This window comes from Phascolarctos cinereus, unplaced genomic scaffold (genome assembly GCF_003287225.1).
Source record: "Phascolarctos cinereus isolate Bilbo 61053 unplaced genomic scaffold, phaCin_HiC Scaffold_4;HRSCAF=312, whole genome shotgun sequence".
Classification (NCBI taxonomy): domain Eukaryota; kingdom Metazoa; phylum Chordata; class Mammalia; order Diprotodontia; family Phascolarctidae; genus Phascolarctos; species Phascolarctos cinereus.
Genome location: NW_027555847.1, coordinates 670,153,240 through 670,170,159, shown reverse-complemented (window position 1 = coordinate 670,170,159; position 16,920 = coordinate 670,153,240). Strand labels below are relative to the sequence as shown.

General features: G+C 38.1%; 1 protein-coding gene across 1 annotated transcript; it reads right to left on the bottom strand.

The window, feature by feature from the left end:
• Positions 1 to 1,394: 1,394 nt before the first annotated feature.
• On the bottom strand, positions 1,395 to 2,092 carry LOC110196170 (olfactory receptor 1G1-like). The gene has a single exon (XM_020969296.1). The coding sequence runs from the start codon at positions 2,090 to 2,092 to the stop codon at positions 1,502 to 1,504; it is 591 nt and encodes a 196-aa protein (XP_020824955.1). The 3' UTR covers positions 1,395 to 1,501.
• Between the last annotated feature and the right edge of the window lie 14,828 nt (positions 2,093 to 16,920).

Below are 16,920 nucleotides of genomic sequence, written 5' to 3'. Positions count from 1 at the left end.
TCTGATACCAAACCCTGTTCTTCGTCTACACTGTGACCTCCAATCTCTTGATTCTTCAATTCTTTCTTGGGCTGTCACCCCTGCCCTAGTTCCCCTTTTTGACCCCTTAGCAAGACAGTTAAACTGTACACTATCCTCTTCTCCTGAGTCCCTTACCCATCTTATCAGATTGGTGAACAAAGATAGAGATCATGTAGTCAGCAAGAGTGCCCTAAGCATGAAAATTTATGTTACATAACTTCAATTGGGTCCTCCTTGCTACTAGGCAAATTCTTTATTCATCCTAATTAACTCATTATCCACTCCTAAACCTTTTCATCCCTTCTCAAATTTCCCATGGCTCCTCTTCCTGACACCTTATCAAATGAGAACTTTGCTTCATATTTTACTGGAAAAATTGATGCCATTCATAAGGAGCTCTCTTTTCTCCCCTCTTCATTATTCATATCACCCAGGTGCCTTCTGCCACCATTTCCCCCTTCACTGCTGTCTCCCTCGCATGAGGTGACCCTTTGCCTAGATAAAGCCAAACCCTCTATATGCATAAGAAATCCCATTCCATCCCATTTCCATTAGCATATTTCCCCCTCTACCATCCCCACTCTTTCACTTATCTTCAAGTTCTTCATATCTACTAGATCATTCCTTCATAGTAAGTGCTTAATAAATGCTTGTTTCCTGTTGCCTGGAAAATAAAAAAAAAAGTTTAATGAAAGCAACCAACACAGTGATGATTTAAGATGGTACATACAATATTCCATACCCATAGTCTCTCATGTGTGCAAGGAAGACAGGGTAGTATGTTTCCCCAAATCTTTCTTACATATTACACAGAATTCAGGTTTTTTTCTCCTCATTTACATTATTAGTTATTGCATATATATATATATATACATGTATATCGATATACATATATATATGTATATCGATATACATGCACATTATGTACACACACACACACACACACACACACACACACACATTTCTCCTGCCCCTACTTACTTCGCTTCTAAAAGCTTTCCTAGGTTTGTCTAAATTCTTTATTGTCAGCTTTTCTTAAAGCAGCAGTGTGGCATAGTAAAATAGAGGGATAGGTCTTGAAATTAGGAAGGCCTGAGGCCACCTCTCACAACGGAGACTATTTAGTGCTCCAGGCAAGTAAGCCTGCAAGTTGCAGAATTTCATTTTGTCTAGCTCTATAAAGCACTCCCTGTGTAGTTGCCCCTTCATTTCCCAGGTGAGGAAATGGAAGCACAAGAGATTATAATTGCTCAGCTAAGAAGTAGGTAGAACCAGAAGGAGAAGCAAAGCTCCTATGATCTTATCACAGTACATTACCACTAGTGTAGAGAGGTGAGCAATTGACTTCATTCATCATACTTGAGACATTTTATTGAAAATTTATTAAATCATTGGATTATTCTTGGAGACACAGGCACTCAGGCCCAGGAGGATGTCTACAGTCATAGACAGAGGCCTGACTTCCTGGTGATGAGCATTCTCAGGGCTCCTTCACATCTTTGTTTCTTAGGCTATAGATGAAAGGATTCAGCATGGATGTGACCACAGTGTACATCACAGCTGAAGCTGTGTCCTTTTGGGCTGTATGGGTGGATGTAGGGTTGAAATATACTCCAATGATTGTTACATAGAAGAGACAGACTACAGTAAGGTGGGAGCCACACGTGTTGAAAGCTTTCTGTTTCCCATGAGCCGATGGGATCTTCAGGACGGCAGTGAAAATGCGTATGTAGGAGATGAGGATGCCAATGAAGAACATGATGGCTGTCAGTCCTCCTACTGTGTAGACCATCATGTCATTAAGGAAAGTATCTGAGCAGGCCAACCTTATCACCACACTGAGATCACAGAAGAAATGAGGGATTTCATTGTGGCCACAGAGTGACAATTGGGTCAGGGAGACAGTGTGAATCAGGGCATCAGTACAGGCCCCAAACCAGCACACTGCTACTAGATGGGCACAGACATTTTGGGTCATGATCATGGTATAGTGTAATGGGGCACAGATAGCCACGTAGCAGTCATCGTTGGAAAGTACATGGGAAAAAGAGATGAAACTAAAGAGGCCCATTTAAAGTTGGTTTCAGTATTTTTGTACGAACAAAATCAGTAAAGATAAAATTGGAAAAGAATGGAATAGTGGGAAAATATTTGCATTAAAGAAAATGCCACTGCTAATAGTATATTTTGCCAAAATATATAGGGAATTGAGAAGAAATGTATAACATAAGGGCCGTTCCCCAATAAACAAGGAGTCAAAGGATGGAAACAAATATTTTTCTAAACAAGAATTGTTAACTATAAATGATCTCAGGAAAACATGTTCCAAATCATTAATAATAATATTTGCCGTTTCACCTCATACTCGGAAAATTTGGAAATGTGACAAAAGATACAAATGCTAACTGTTGGAAGGATTTTGGGAAGATAATCATGGGGCTTCCCTGTTGATAGAGCTGCAAAGGAATCCAAACACAGTATTTTAGACATTGGGGAGAAAGGGAAAAGACTATAAACATTTATTAAAAACCTAGTATTGTGCCAGGCACCGTGCTACACACCTTACAAATATTATCTCATTTGGTCTTACTTTGAAAAGTTATGTTTTGTCTAAAAGGACAAAATAGATAAAGGAGTGATGGATATTTAGCACTGTATATTTAGACAATATACTTTTAGACAAAGAAATCTAAGAACCAGATAAAGGAAGTATGGTGGATTCAATTATTATCTCTATGCAAATGATTCTCAAACCGTTTATCTACCTCTAACTTCTCCCCTGATGTCTAGGCTTTTCTTTCCAATTGCCTATTGGAAATCTCAAACGTGTCCAAAACTTCCTTTCTTCCCAACTTCCCTTTTACTGTTGAGGATACCGCCTTCCCAGGCTTATAACCTACCTGTCATGCTCTACTTTCTGTCACTCCTACCCCCCATATCCAATCTGCTGTCAAGTCCTGTTGATTTTACCTTCATGCTATCTCTCTTATATACCTTATTCTCTCCTCTGACCTACTATCATGGTGAAGGCCTTGATCACCTCTTACCTTGACTATTGCAAACGCTTCCGTCTGACGATTGTCTACAATTTATGCTTTATTCAAATCTTGTTTGGAAATAGTTGTTTTTATGCTGTTTTCTGATTAGACTGTGAGTTCCTTGACAGCAGAAACTGCTTAAAAAACTTTGTTTGTATCCCCAGCACTTAGCACAGTGCCTGATGAATAGTAAATAATAAATGTTTATTGACTGACTAATACCATTTTGCTGAGGATCAATGGAAAGAGAAAGAGATACAATACTCTTATAATAGTACACTATAGACTACTTATCAAGAGAGAATAAATACATCAAGGGTTTGGGAAACTGATCACAGGCCTGATGAAGAGACACGAAAAGGTAACAATTATTTACATATGCAGATATCCTTTCTCTGCCCAAAGCACAAGAGCCAATGCATTTTTTGATTGCTGTAGTGGTACTTTTATTTTCAAAAATGTGAGGCAAAACCCAAAAGACCAGGGGGTATATGATTATGAACCTGATTATGACCAAATTGGAGAACACGCATTTGAGGCAGAAAGTATTGGAACCTTGCGAGGATATGACCACTAACTTAAAATTTGTCATAAAGGATAAGTGAGTAAGTATTATCTGATGCATGATCTAGATTCTGGGAAAGCAAATTTCAAAGGGCTCAGAAAAAAGGTAGTTCGTATCCCACAGCTTAAAATGCTATAGGATAAGGAAGAATGGGAAGCTCTCAAGAATCAAATTCTTAAAACACAAACAGTTGTGATGAGAAAGAGAAAGTCTGAAGAAACCAAAAAAGGTACAAAGGGAATCCGCTGACCGTCATAGATTTTGGTAATATCTTTTCAGAAGATGAAAACAAGGGCAAGTAATAGAAGATAGATACAAATACGTGCCCCAGTCCCATGAAAATATTTCATTAGGGGTGCTAGAGATTAGAATGATTTAAACGTTGTGGTAACATCCAATAATGAACTGTCATTCAGTCATTTGCAGTCATGTCTGACTCTTGGTGACCGCATTTGGGGTTTTCTTGGTAAAGATACTGGAATGGTTTGCCATTTCCTTCTCTTGCTCATTTTACAGATGAGGAAACTGAGGCACACAGGGTTAAATAACTTGTCCAGGGTAACACAGCTAGTCAGGCTGGGTTTGAACTCAGCCTTCCTTACTCTAGGCCTGGAGCTCTATTCACTGTGCCACCTAGGTTCCCCCCTTCCTCAAATGAAAAAGAACTTTTAAACTCTTTTTTTTGAGAAAGAGGAAGACTAAACAAGGTATAGGAAGAGCATTCGGGGTAGATGGAATAATGAAAATGCCTAGTTCATTGTTTTCCTTCATGCTTGAAAAGGACCAAAATGACATCACTACATTGAAGTCAAGTTTCAGTGTGTCTGATTGTGGCTGGTCAGAGCAATAGGAGCTCAGAAGGCTCTACCACACATAGTCCACATGAACATTTGGTGTGGAAATTAAAATGCACAAAAAGAAAGAAGGACATATGAAATCTTACCTTTGTTTTTTTCTGTCAAACTGTATGAATAGTCTTTAGATAAGGAGTAGTTTCAGAAGCATGTCTAATATGGAGCTGAAAGTCAAGATGAATGAGGGGGTGGTAAGAGATCATCTGACTGCCCTTTATTTAGTAAATTATTTACTAAATGCTACTAAATTTAGTGAATTTTCCAGTGAACCAGCCTACATGAACTACATCACAGGGTCATGGAAATCCTAGAGAATGTGACTGCTCGGTCACTGGCAGTATTCTTGGAGAAACTGTGGAGAAAGGGAGAGATGCCACAGAACTGGATAAAGAAAAATAATGCTGATAGCACTTCTAGGGCTATATCCCAAAGAAATAAAACAAATGGGAAAAGGACCCACATGTACAAAAATATTCATAGCAGCTCTTTTTGTGGTGGCAAAGAATTGGAAATTGAGAGGATGCCCATCAATTGGGGAATGGCTGAGCAAGTTGTGGTATATGAATGTAATGGAATACTATTGTTCTATAAGAAATGATGAACAGGCTGACTTCAGAAAAACCTGGGAAGACTTATATGGTCTGATGCTGAGTGAAGTGAGCAGAACCAAGAGGACTTTGTATACAATAGCAGCCACGTTATGCAATGACTAAGAATGTTAAACTGAACCCTTCTCAGCATTACGAGGATCTAAGACATCTCCAGAGACCTCAGGATGGAAAATGCTGTCCACATCCAAAGAAAGAACTATGGAAGTCGAATCGCTCTCACTTATTTTTTACCTTAAGTTGAGTTTTGTTTCATCTTTCTGATGGTTCCTCCTATTGGTTTTAATTTTTACTTACAACTTCACTAATGTGAAAATATGTTTAATGGGTATGTAAATGTAAAGCCTATGTCAGATTGTGCGCCGTCTTGGGGAGGGTGGTGAGGGGAGAAAAAGGGAGAAAAAAATTTCAACTCAAAAGCATATGGAAAAAAAATTAAAAAAAAAAAGAAAAATAATGCTGCTGCTTTTGTACTCAGGTTTACCTGACTCTAGGCCTAGTACTCTATCTACTGTGTCACCTAGCTGCCCAATACTGGGCTAGCAGTTGACTAATATCATCATAGCTTTTTTTTCAGAGAAACTCTTGTCTGGACACATCTGTGGCTTGTGCAGTTGCTTTTTGGAACAAAGGAGTAGAATTTTACATGGATTACTAGTAAATTTCTAGTTTGCTAGTAAATTTCTTTACTACTAGCACTACTACATTACCAGTAAATTTCTTCTCATTATATTGTATCTTTTCAAATGTTTCTTGAAACCTGATTCTGTCATCAACGTATAGGCTATTTCTCTGAAACTTCTTGCCATGCCTGAACTTATAAGCATACCATTTCTGGGGCAGACAGTGAAAATTCTCAGATTGGAAGACAGAGGGTCTTGTGTGACAAATAACAAGGTAGTCACTGTCACTAGATCACAGAGTTCTTAGGGGTGAGTAGGAAGACAGGAAAGGTAGGAATGGGCCATCTATAAAGGTTATGAAGTCAAACAGAAGATTTTATATTTGATTCTAGAGGCAATGGCGAGCCACTGTAGTTTATCAAATTGGGAGCAGGGGTGACATGGTCAGTCCTATGTTGAAGGAAGATCAATTTGACAGCTGAGTGGAGAATGGATTGGAGTGAGGAGAGACTTGCCACCAGCCTCCTCTTCAGTGGGTATTAGAAGAGCAAGGGGAACTCATTGGATGCCTCACATGGGTATGGAGAATTCTTACTCTTGTGGATACTTAAAAATTAAAGTCCTTACAGAGTAAAACCCAGTGCTTGCTTCCTTCTTTAAAGCCAGCATAATCAGCTGACATAAAGCACCCATTCTGAGATGGAATGTGGCTTTGGGATGAGAATGTAGGTCATAGACTCTGGGGAAGGATTGGATTTCTGGTGAGGTAGATAGAGTTCTGGACTTGGAGACAAGAAGACTTTGAGTTCAAATCATGCCTCAAACACTAACTGTGTTACTTTGGGAAAATCACTTAACACTGCCTCAGTTGCTTTATTTGTAAAATGGGGATAGCACCTATCTTACAGATTCATTGTGAGGATCAAATGAGCTAACATATGTAAAGTGCTTTGTATACGTCAAAATGTGATATAAACACTAGCTATTACATTATTTAACTCAGATGACTTTATTTAGGAAGAATTGGGATTTATGTTATTTTGAGGTGGAAGGAATATCTTTTATTCCTAGATGGAAAAATCAAGGCCATTAGTGGTCCTTCCTTTTCTGGATGCTTGCATATCTGCTTCTAGCAATCAGAAGCCTTTGGACAGCTATATTATTATCATAGGAATACCAAGTACTCCTATATACTCCAGTATAAGGTATACATCTCTAAGTCTGACTCATGTTCTTGAAAACAGCATTCCCATCTGCGAATTCCTGGTGGTGATTGGCTATTCAGAACAATAAACAGGTAAAACTGAACTTGAGAGAAAAGATTCTATCAACAGAATTATTTAAGTATCAAAAGTTGCAGAAAATGTGTTTCAGCTTCGCAATGAGCAGATGCATTAGGAAGCATTGATATTAATTCATAGGACACAAGAATCGTGGCAGACCGCAGGTATAGGTGGAAGAAGAAAATAAAATTCTTCCATCTTCTGAGCGACAATTTAATTTTAACCTGTTTTAAAGGAACCTTTAAATGTACTTTTCTTTATTGCACAGCTAACTCCCGTATTAATGGAATGCCCCTTTTCCCCATTCTAAATCTAAGCTGAATTGGTAGTTTTCAGCATTCTATGTCAGTGCTGACTTGAACCATTGCCTTCCAATCACAGATCTTTGGTTGGCCTACACTCTGTGCCTTCATTCTAACATTTTGGTAGCTCAAGAGAAACCAGAGGCAAATACATTTGTGCTTCAACAAAGCTTCATGCAAGGAATCAGTAAACTGCCATGACTTCTAATGAAGCACATGGTTGATTCTTGAAGGCCTAGTCAATTTTTAATTCTGATTGGTTAACTAAATTAGGGGTCAACCCAAGCTGCACAGCGCTATAATATTAACAACTTGGAGCTAAGTAAGCAGTTGTTAGTTTCTCTGGACCTACCATTAGGAATAATTAAATTTTAGACTTCCAAGCCCACATGTTGGAATGGATCAGAATCTTGCTTACTCAGTACATTTGTTCTGAACTTACAAACTTGAAGGTAAAACAAAACTCAACAATAAGATTTTTTTAATTGCAAAAATTATTTTTATGGTTTCTTTAAGGACTCTAGTGAATGCACAATTGATTAAAATTACATTTTATTGTTTTCACATTGAAAACAGTGAATATCAACATTAATCTTTATACCTTTATATGCATATTTAATCAAAAAGTAGTTTTTGAAACTTATTACCTTGGTATAAAAGTTTGCTGCTTTGCATAAATTAATGCTATTCAAGAGAACTGCTTGTTGGTCAGTTTCACATTTGTGCCATCTTTGCCACACAAATGCTTGGCAAATCTTTCATCGAAGCAGAAGGAGGCAGTTGTTCTATAACAATGACTTCGAAATATTGGGGGAAAAAATAAAAGCATTTAACTGTGTTCAAATAATAACCTGAGGCTTGCAGACCAAAGCAGACGTGTTTTTTTTTTTTTGGAAGCTTCGAAGTTCGAATTTTGCAATTTTGGAAGCTTCATCAGCTGCATATGCAACTATCAGCTATGGACAGTGTACAGTAACATAAATTGTATTTGGTTTATTTATTTTAGCAAGTGCTATTTAATTCCAATAATTCCTCATGTCACATTTTTTATCACTTAGTATATTGCTAGTGAATAACCTGAAGTATATTTGAAAACATATCAAAAGGCTAAACTTTATGAACATTCCATAGAACTAAAGTGGTGTAAAAAAATGGGATGAGACTGCCCTCCTGAGTTTGTTGAGTGTGAGAAGTTATTTGGTAGAATTATTGGTTGGTGGTTAGCCAAATGAAATTAACGACAAATTGCCAAATACAATCAAAATATGCATAACTAATGATATTTCACTAGATATTTTGGACACCTTTATTGAATATGTGGTCATCTAAAAATCCATCTGGTAGGGACTGAGAAAAGAATTAAGTGTTTACTTTTAATCTCCTCTAATTATTTATCTTGCCTCGTTCCTCACACACAAAGAATTTACTTCTTTCTAGTGTGTTCCCTAAAAGAACTTTGGAAAACTTATCTCTATTTGAAGTTATTTTTATTTTTGATCTGTCAATAGTTTACATGACTTTGTTACCATATGTAGTGATTTTGGTTGACACTTGTGCCCGTAATTAACACATTATTGCTTATTTAAAATTTTCTATCACCTACTTTCATACCAAACACGCAAATCTAGCCAAACGTACATGTTAGAGATGCTTTGAGGAATTTGAACATTTTGTCCTACTGCCCAGAAAATTTTTATTCTGTGGTCACTAAGTCTTACTATTGTTAGTATTTTGGAAACAATTCCTTTTTCTCTTAAGCATCACATAGCATTTCAGCTGAACTCTGAAATACTTAAACAATGCTTAAATCTAAAATGCTATTTAATTTAGCTTTAAATATGCTAAATATTTCATTTCTATCAAATCCATATAATTTTGAAGGATTGCAAAAGGGTACTTAGGATTTTGTTTCCCTCATGGAAACAGGAACTTTCCTTTATAAGTCTTTGATTAAATTTTTTAAAAACATCATAGATTCTCATAAGATTATTCACAAAAGAAATGGTACTAGGTATGTTGCATTGAAGTTTAAAATAACTAATATGTACTTGAGAAAAATTTATTTTTGAATTTTAATTTTTTATTGTATTTTAGTAGATAAAATATTTTGTTTCTTTTATCAATAAAGATAAAGGAAAAGACAAAAGATAAAAGAAATATATGATAAAAGTAAAAGCAAAAAAGAAATTCTATGGTCCAATTCTGGCATTCTACATTCTCAAGGCCCTTTTAGCATGAAGTTTCTAAGATTCTATGACTCATTCATCACATTACTTTGTGTGAGTTTTCTCCTTTGAAATGAATGGTAAGTACCCTCTACAGATTTACCTACTTGGGTGTTTGGTCAGAATCTTCTGTTCTGTTCCTGAAGGACCCAGCTGTGATGTCTTTCTAGGTCTCCTTCCTATAGATTGATCAGAGAACTAGCCAAATCCATAAGCTCTTCCAGGAGAAAGCTTGAGGCTTTGGCTAAGGTGGCATGAGTTAGAGAAAGAGTCTGGTTTGTCCACTAGGAAGGGTGAATGGATGTTGTTGTAGGTGCTTTTACACGGAGTCCTTGGACCCAAGACTCCAATTTCCTGAGGTCCTTGTTAGAGACTAACCCCAAGTAATTGTCCACCTTCCACTCCAGACTCTCTGGGCTCAGCTTCCTGTGGAGAAGGAATTGACTGAAGTTGTCCAATTTATTTTCACAATGCTGCTGTGTTAGGAATGCTAAGAACTCCCTATGTTTCTGGCTTTCCTCCAGGGAAGGGAACTTAGATCTTGGAACACTGAGAAGCAGAGCTGAAATGGATTTTAGCACATAGACCACAGGACATGACAGCTGAGAGGGAACTTAAGACATAGACTGTATGTAAGAGGCTCCTTTGGCACACAGCACTACATGACCACAGATTTCAAGCTGGAAGGGACCTCAGAGACCATCTATCTGGTCTAAATCACTCATTTAATAATTGAAGAAACTGAATTTTCAGGCAGTTATGTGACTTGCCCAAGGTCAAACAGGTAAGCATCAGAAATCATTTGGAACCATGTTCTCTGAGTTAAGGATCAGTGAGTTTCCCCCTAAAACACACTGTCTCCCCAAGTCATGTCTATGGTCCATGGTTACATTTTGCTCTCACTTTTGTGATTCATTCCTTTCACTCAGATAAACTGGGAATTTCAGTATCTAACACCACCCCAGACCAGGTATAGTGAACCAACTTCCCCAGTGATCATCTAGTTCTATTCCCTCATTTTACAATTGAGGAAACGGAGCTCTACAAAGTTAGGGGACCTGCCCAAGGTCATGTAGTTTGGAGTATCAGAGCTAAGTTTCAAACTCGGGTCCTTTGACTCTAAATCCAGTGCTCTAACGATGGGTCAGCTTAGGTAGTAGTGGATAGTCAGTCGATAAATCAGGCAGTCAGGCAGTGTCCTGGGGACACAAAGAGAGGCAAAAGACAGCTCCTGCTCTCAAGGAGCTCACAATCTAATGGGATAGAGTACTGGGTCTAGAGTCAGGAAGACATGAGTTCAAATTTGTCCTCAAATACTTATTAGCTGTGTGACTGCGGGAAAGTCACTTAAAAATGTATCTACCTCAGTTTCCTCAACTGTAAAATGGGGTATAATAATAGTATCTACCTCATAGGGTTGTTTTGATGATCAAATTAAATAATAACATAGATGTGTGTGTTACCTGGGAGAAGGCTGTAAGGGGCTTGGTGATCCTTTCATCTATACTAACGCAAGGCAACTTCAACCTCCTGCTGCACCTACTGGTCTGCTCTCCCATCACTTGCAATGAGAAGAGCCTCCAGCATGATGAGGAGCAATCTTCCCTCCGACTGCGGACCTTCAATCTCTTGCTTGCTTGTCTTCTGAGGGGAGAGGAACAGGAAAGTTGGTGGGGGGTCAGATTTTCATTCCCTGGTCATGCCCTACCCATCCTAGTGATTCTGAACTTCTGTAGACCATCATCCAAACCCCAGCGCCCGCTATTTGATTCAGTTTCCTTACATGAGAATGAGCCGGAGAAGGAAATGGCAGACCACGCCAGTGTCTTTGCCAAGAAAACCCCAAATGGGGTCGTGAAGAGTCGGTCACGACTGAAATGACTCAACAACAACGACAACAACAACAATGCTTGTTGGCTGATTGATTGTAGGGAAGGTTGAGGATGGAATTTGACAGGGCTAGGAGGCAGGGAATGAAGAAGAATCAGCAAAGAAGTGAAAAAAATGGAATCTCCTGAATAAAAAAGGTAGGGAAAGAACCTATAAAAGGCAATGAAGGACAACGGAGGAAGGAATTTAGATACTCCTGCAGTTTACTAATTAATGTATTTTTAGTTTTCAACAATCACTTCCAGAAGCTTTTGAGTTTTAAATTTTCTCCCCCTCTCTTACCGCCTCCCTCCCCAAGATGGCGTGCAATCTGATATAGGCTATACATATACATTCCTATTAAAAATATTTTCACATTAGTCATGTTGTGAGATTTAGAACCAATAGGAGGAAGCACCAGAAAAAAGAAACAAAACACAACAAAAGAAAAAAAATAGCAAAGAATATGCTTCGATCTTCATTCAAACTCCGTAGTTCTTTCTTTGGATGTGGATGGCATTTTCCATTATGAAGCCTTTGGAGGTGTCTTAGATCCTTGTATTACTGAGAAGGGTTAAGTTTATGAGTATTAGTCATTGTACAATGAGGCTGTTATTGTGTACAACGTTCTCCTGGTTCTGCTCACTTCACTCAGCATCAGACTATACAAGTCTTTCCAGGTTTTTCTGAAGTCCGCCTCCTCATCATTTCTTATATCACAGTAGTATTCCATTACATTCATATACCACAACTTGTTCAGCCATTCCCCAATTGATGGGCATCCCCCTCAATTTCCAATTATTTGCCACCACAGAAAGAGCTGCTATAAATATTTTTGTACATGTGGGTCCTTTCCCTATTTTTATGATCTCTTTGGAATATAGCCTTCAAAATCCAGGCCATCATTCTTGCACCAGCCACCACCTCCTCTTTTCCCCAACTGAACTCCTTGGTGAGCTAGTATAACTAACCTGTCCTCTTGAGTCTTGGCCTGCTTATCATATTGAAAAGTGTACCCTGCCAAGCCTCAGCCTTGGATCACTCTCACCAACTACTACCTTCAAGAGAAGAGGGTAGTGTAGAATTGAAATCTTTAAGTGGAGGTAGTCTGATCATTTATGAGAATATAGTGAAGGATTCAAATGGGATGATCTTCTGTGGCCTCTGATAGCCTTTCAAGCTCTGAGATTCTGTGGTGATGATTCAGTAAAATGTGGCACCCAGAATTGAACACAATACTCCAGGTGTGATTTAACCATGATAGAAGGCTTTCTTTCCCTCCCCTATGTCTTATTTTGCCTAAGTTCCCATGCATCAGTTTTTCACTTCTTTTCCAAAGGAGATCACTTGAACTAAGCCCCTTGATTTTACATGCAGATTCTTTCAAGGGATTTCTGGTTCACAGGAAGCCACATTCAATTCTCAGTGACCTGGTCCCAAAGCAGAGGGTCAGGCTTCTTCCTCTCTGCTGTCCCTTCCTCAGAATATTTCTAAAACTTAGGTAAGGCTCCTGTCTAAAGTTTGGCCACATGTGAACAATGTATTATCTTTTTCAAAGCTATTCAATGTGCAATATTGGTAGCTAGTACAGGACAGTGGCTCCCCCCCCCCCCACCACAGAAATTGTAAAGATACAGTGACCTAAGTGCACAGATAAACAAGAAACATAAAACATGCCAAATAGGCCATTACACTCATTCTACTCCCCGTAGAAAGTAATGTCAACTTTAAGGGACTATGGAGCTCATATTTTTTATTCATCTTGGGTCTGCACTGCCCAAGCAACTCGGAGGGTGTAGATCTCATGGCCACCCCAGGGTGTGACTTTCTTTAGTCATTCAGTTACAGGATGATATAGCTGCTGGTGATCATTTTCTTTAAGAAGTGTACTTGTTAAAGAAGTCTTCTCCCTCTGGGTAGCTGACACCTGACTCAGAAACTCTATAATTCAAAAAGATAGCCGGGGAGCACAGTGGATAGTGTTGGAGTTGAAATCAAGAAGACCTGAGTCTGAATCATACCTCAGGCTCTCATTGGGAGAATGATTACATCTGCCTGAAAAGTTGTTGTGAGGTTCAAATGAAATAATATATGTAAAGTACTTTGTAAGCCTTGAAGCATTAAATAAGTGCTAGCTATTATTATAAGGTAAGAGCCAAGGATGGACACGTCCATTTCTCAGGGTCGCTAGTTGATCTGTGCTCAGGGAGTGAAATACTACGGTAGAAGATGATATCTAGGAAATTGAGATTCACTCCAGTCTAGCACTGTGGTTTCCAAGCACCCCTTCCTTGAGATGACAAGCGCTAGAGATCTATTTCAACCCTGTCCTCCACCTTCCGTCTTGCCTTGTCCTTGGTTCATTGCACTGGGGTTGCCTGTCCTCTCAATAGAAAAATTAATCTCCTCATGGCTTCATTCCCCATGCTCCCCATTACTTCTCTTCCCCCGCTTCCCAGCTCAGATTTGAAAGAAACAAATCCATCTTTGGCTCTATTCTGTTTTTCCTCCTCAAAGGGGAAGTTAAGATGTAGTCAATATACAACATAAACCAAATATTAATCAGATAGCTTTGCTCCCACATAGGGTATCCTCAGCATTACAGAATGAATGATTATAAGAGAACCCAGTAACTTGTTACTATTAGAACAATCCATTAGCAGGATACTATTCAAGGCTCACTAGAATACTTGCAAAGAGTTTCTGTTTTATATTTCTTCACTGAGCACAGTGCAATTGACACTAAGTTGGCCTTTTCCTCTAGTCATTTTTCTCTCTGTCTCTCGGTTTCTCTCACATTGACTCTTTCCTTTTCAACCTGCTTGCTTCTACTACTGATGAATCTTCAGTTGCTTATTTGCCCAGGAATCAAGTCAATAAACATTTATTAAGTATCTACAATGTGCCAGGCACTGTGCTAAGGGCTGGGGATACAAATATGAAAGAGATAGTCAGTCCCTGTCCTTAAGAAGTCTACAACTTAATGTGAAAGGTGACACATAAACAGCAGCTAAAAATACTTAGGTGGGAGAGTGGCGAGAGGATACCTAATTTGGGGCATGGTAGGGAAGTTGGAGAAATCCGAAAGTAGTGCATCCTATTGGGAAATGAAAGGGCAATTTGCCACTTGTCTTTCTATATTTCACCAGATCTTTTGCCAAAGGAAACACCTTCACAGGCATAGAATTCCTTGGGAGGTTATGAGTTCTCAGCTTGTGTACATGTAGGGGGAAATGAAATCTCTCCTGACAGCTCAGAGAATCTTCCTTGCATTTCAAATCTGTCATAAAGAACAGGCCTGAAGGACAGGGATTACCCATTTTGGTATATTAAATGAATTCCTGCTCAGTAGCCCATTAAAAAGCTTTTCGTCACCATAAATTATATACCTCTGAGTTATGGACATTAGAAAGCAGTGGGTATTTGTGTGTGGACTCTTTTTTTCCACATATTCCTGGAGGGAGCCTACTTAAAATTTCCATGAATTTTACCAGTTTGCCTACTGAAAATGCTTAATGAGGAGGGGGTGGCCTAAGAGGCTATAGCAGACTTCTATTTTCCTTTGCTGCAAGCTGCAATTGCCTCTGGGCAGGGAGAAGACAGAGAAATTTCTGCCACAACTTGTAAGTTCAAGCAAGTACAAACCTTGGAATGTGTGCCAAATGAGGAGCAAAGCTATTTTCTTTTTTTTCTTTTCCAATTTTTTAAAAAACATTTTTATTTAAAGTTTTGCATTCCAAATCCTATCTCTTCTTCCCTCCCTCCCTGAGAGGGTAAGCAATAAGGTATAGGTTATACATGTGCAATTCTGTAAAACATTTCGATATTAGTCATTTTGTACAAGAAGATTCAAAAAAAGAAAAAATGAAAGAAAGTGAAAAATAGCATGCTTCAGTATATATTCAATCAATATTAGTTCTCTCTCTTCATTATTAGCTCTTCAGGATTGTCTTAGGTCATTGTATTGCTTAGAATAGCTAAGTCATTCACAGCTGCTCATCAAACAATATTGCTGTTACTGTGTACGATGTTCTTCTGGTTCTGTTCACTTCACTATGCATCAGTTCATTTAAGTCTTTCCAGGGTTATCCTGAAATCATCTTGCTTGTCATTTCTTATAGCACAATAATATTCCATTACAATCATGTACCACAGCTTGTTTTGCCATTCCCCAGTTGATGGGTATCCCTTTGATTTTCAATTCTTAGCCACCACCAAAAAAAAAAAACTGCTACAAATATTTTTGTACAAATAGGTCCTTTCCCTTTTTTTTTTGGAGGTATTTGGGATATAGACCTAGCAGTGGTATTGCTGGATTCAGAGGGTATGCTGTTTTATAGCCCTTTGGGCGTAGTTCCAAATTGCTTCCCAGAATGGTTGGATCAGTTTACAACTCTACCAACAGTTTGTGTCCCACTTTTACCACATCTCCTCCAACATCCAACATTTTCTTTGCAAAGCTATTTTCAAAGGTCTTCCTATATAGACCAGGGCTTCTTAAACTTTTTTCCACTCATGATTCCTTTTCTCCTGAGCAATTTTTATGTGACCCTGGGTATATAGGTATATAAAATAGGTATACAAATCAAACATTTATTGATAATAAATCATGAAGACATTTATTTTAAAATAATTTTTTGGTATACATATAATTTTACCATTCATTAAAGACAAAAGCAAATTTGCATACTAATAAGATGGATGTACTTGTTTATTTTACATAAAGAATTAAATCTTGGCAGAACATTTGATACTACAGGACGCAGAGCATCTTCAATATTTTTCAGAGTTGACCGATATTTTGATTTTATAATCATCAATGCTGTATTCAGTGAAGTTGCATGATGCAACACGGGCAAGCACTGCCAGAAACACCTTGGCTTCGTTACTCATTTGATTTTGAATTAATTTTTGGTGCTGGTGCATTCAGAAACCTTTTACTGTTGCCAAATTTTTCACGACTCTTCCACATTTAGTTACAGTACCCCACAGTTTAAGAAGCACTGCAGAAAAGGGGTTTCTTTGATATGATTCTGTCCTCCTTGACTCACAATCATCAATCATATTTGAGACAGTTCCATGCCAGTGAGTATCTCAAAGTGGTTTTAATTTGCATTTCTCTAATCAATAATTAAGGGCATTTTTTAATATGACTATATATAGTTTTAATTTTCTCATTGAAAAACTGTCTGTTAATATCCTTTGACCACTTGTCAATTGGGGAATGACTCATTCTTATAAATTTTACAAAGTTCTCTCTATATATGAGATATGAGATCTTTATCTGAGAAACTATCTGTAAAAGTCCCTCCCCCCATTTTCTGCTTTCTTTCTAATTTTGGCTACACTGATTTTATTTGTACAACCCTTTTTAAAATTTAATACAATCAAAATTATCCATTTTACACCTTACAATGCTCCCTATCTCTTGTTTATTCACAAGTTGTTCTCCTATCCATAAGTCTGATAGCTAATATGTTCTGTGTTCTTCTAATTTATTTATGCTATCTCCCTCTAAATCTATGTTACGTA

Bases quoted from the DNA above. Each gene is read 5' to 3' on its own strand.
- LOC110196170 (XM_020969296.1), bottom strand. From the start codon at position 2,092: ATGGGCCTCTTTAGTTTCATCTCTTTTTCCCATGTACTTTCCAACGAT.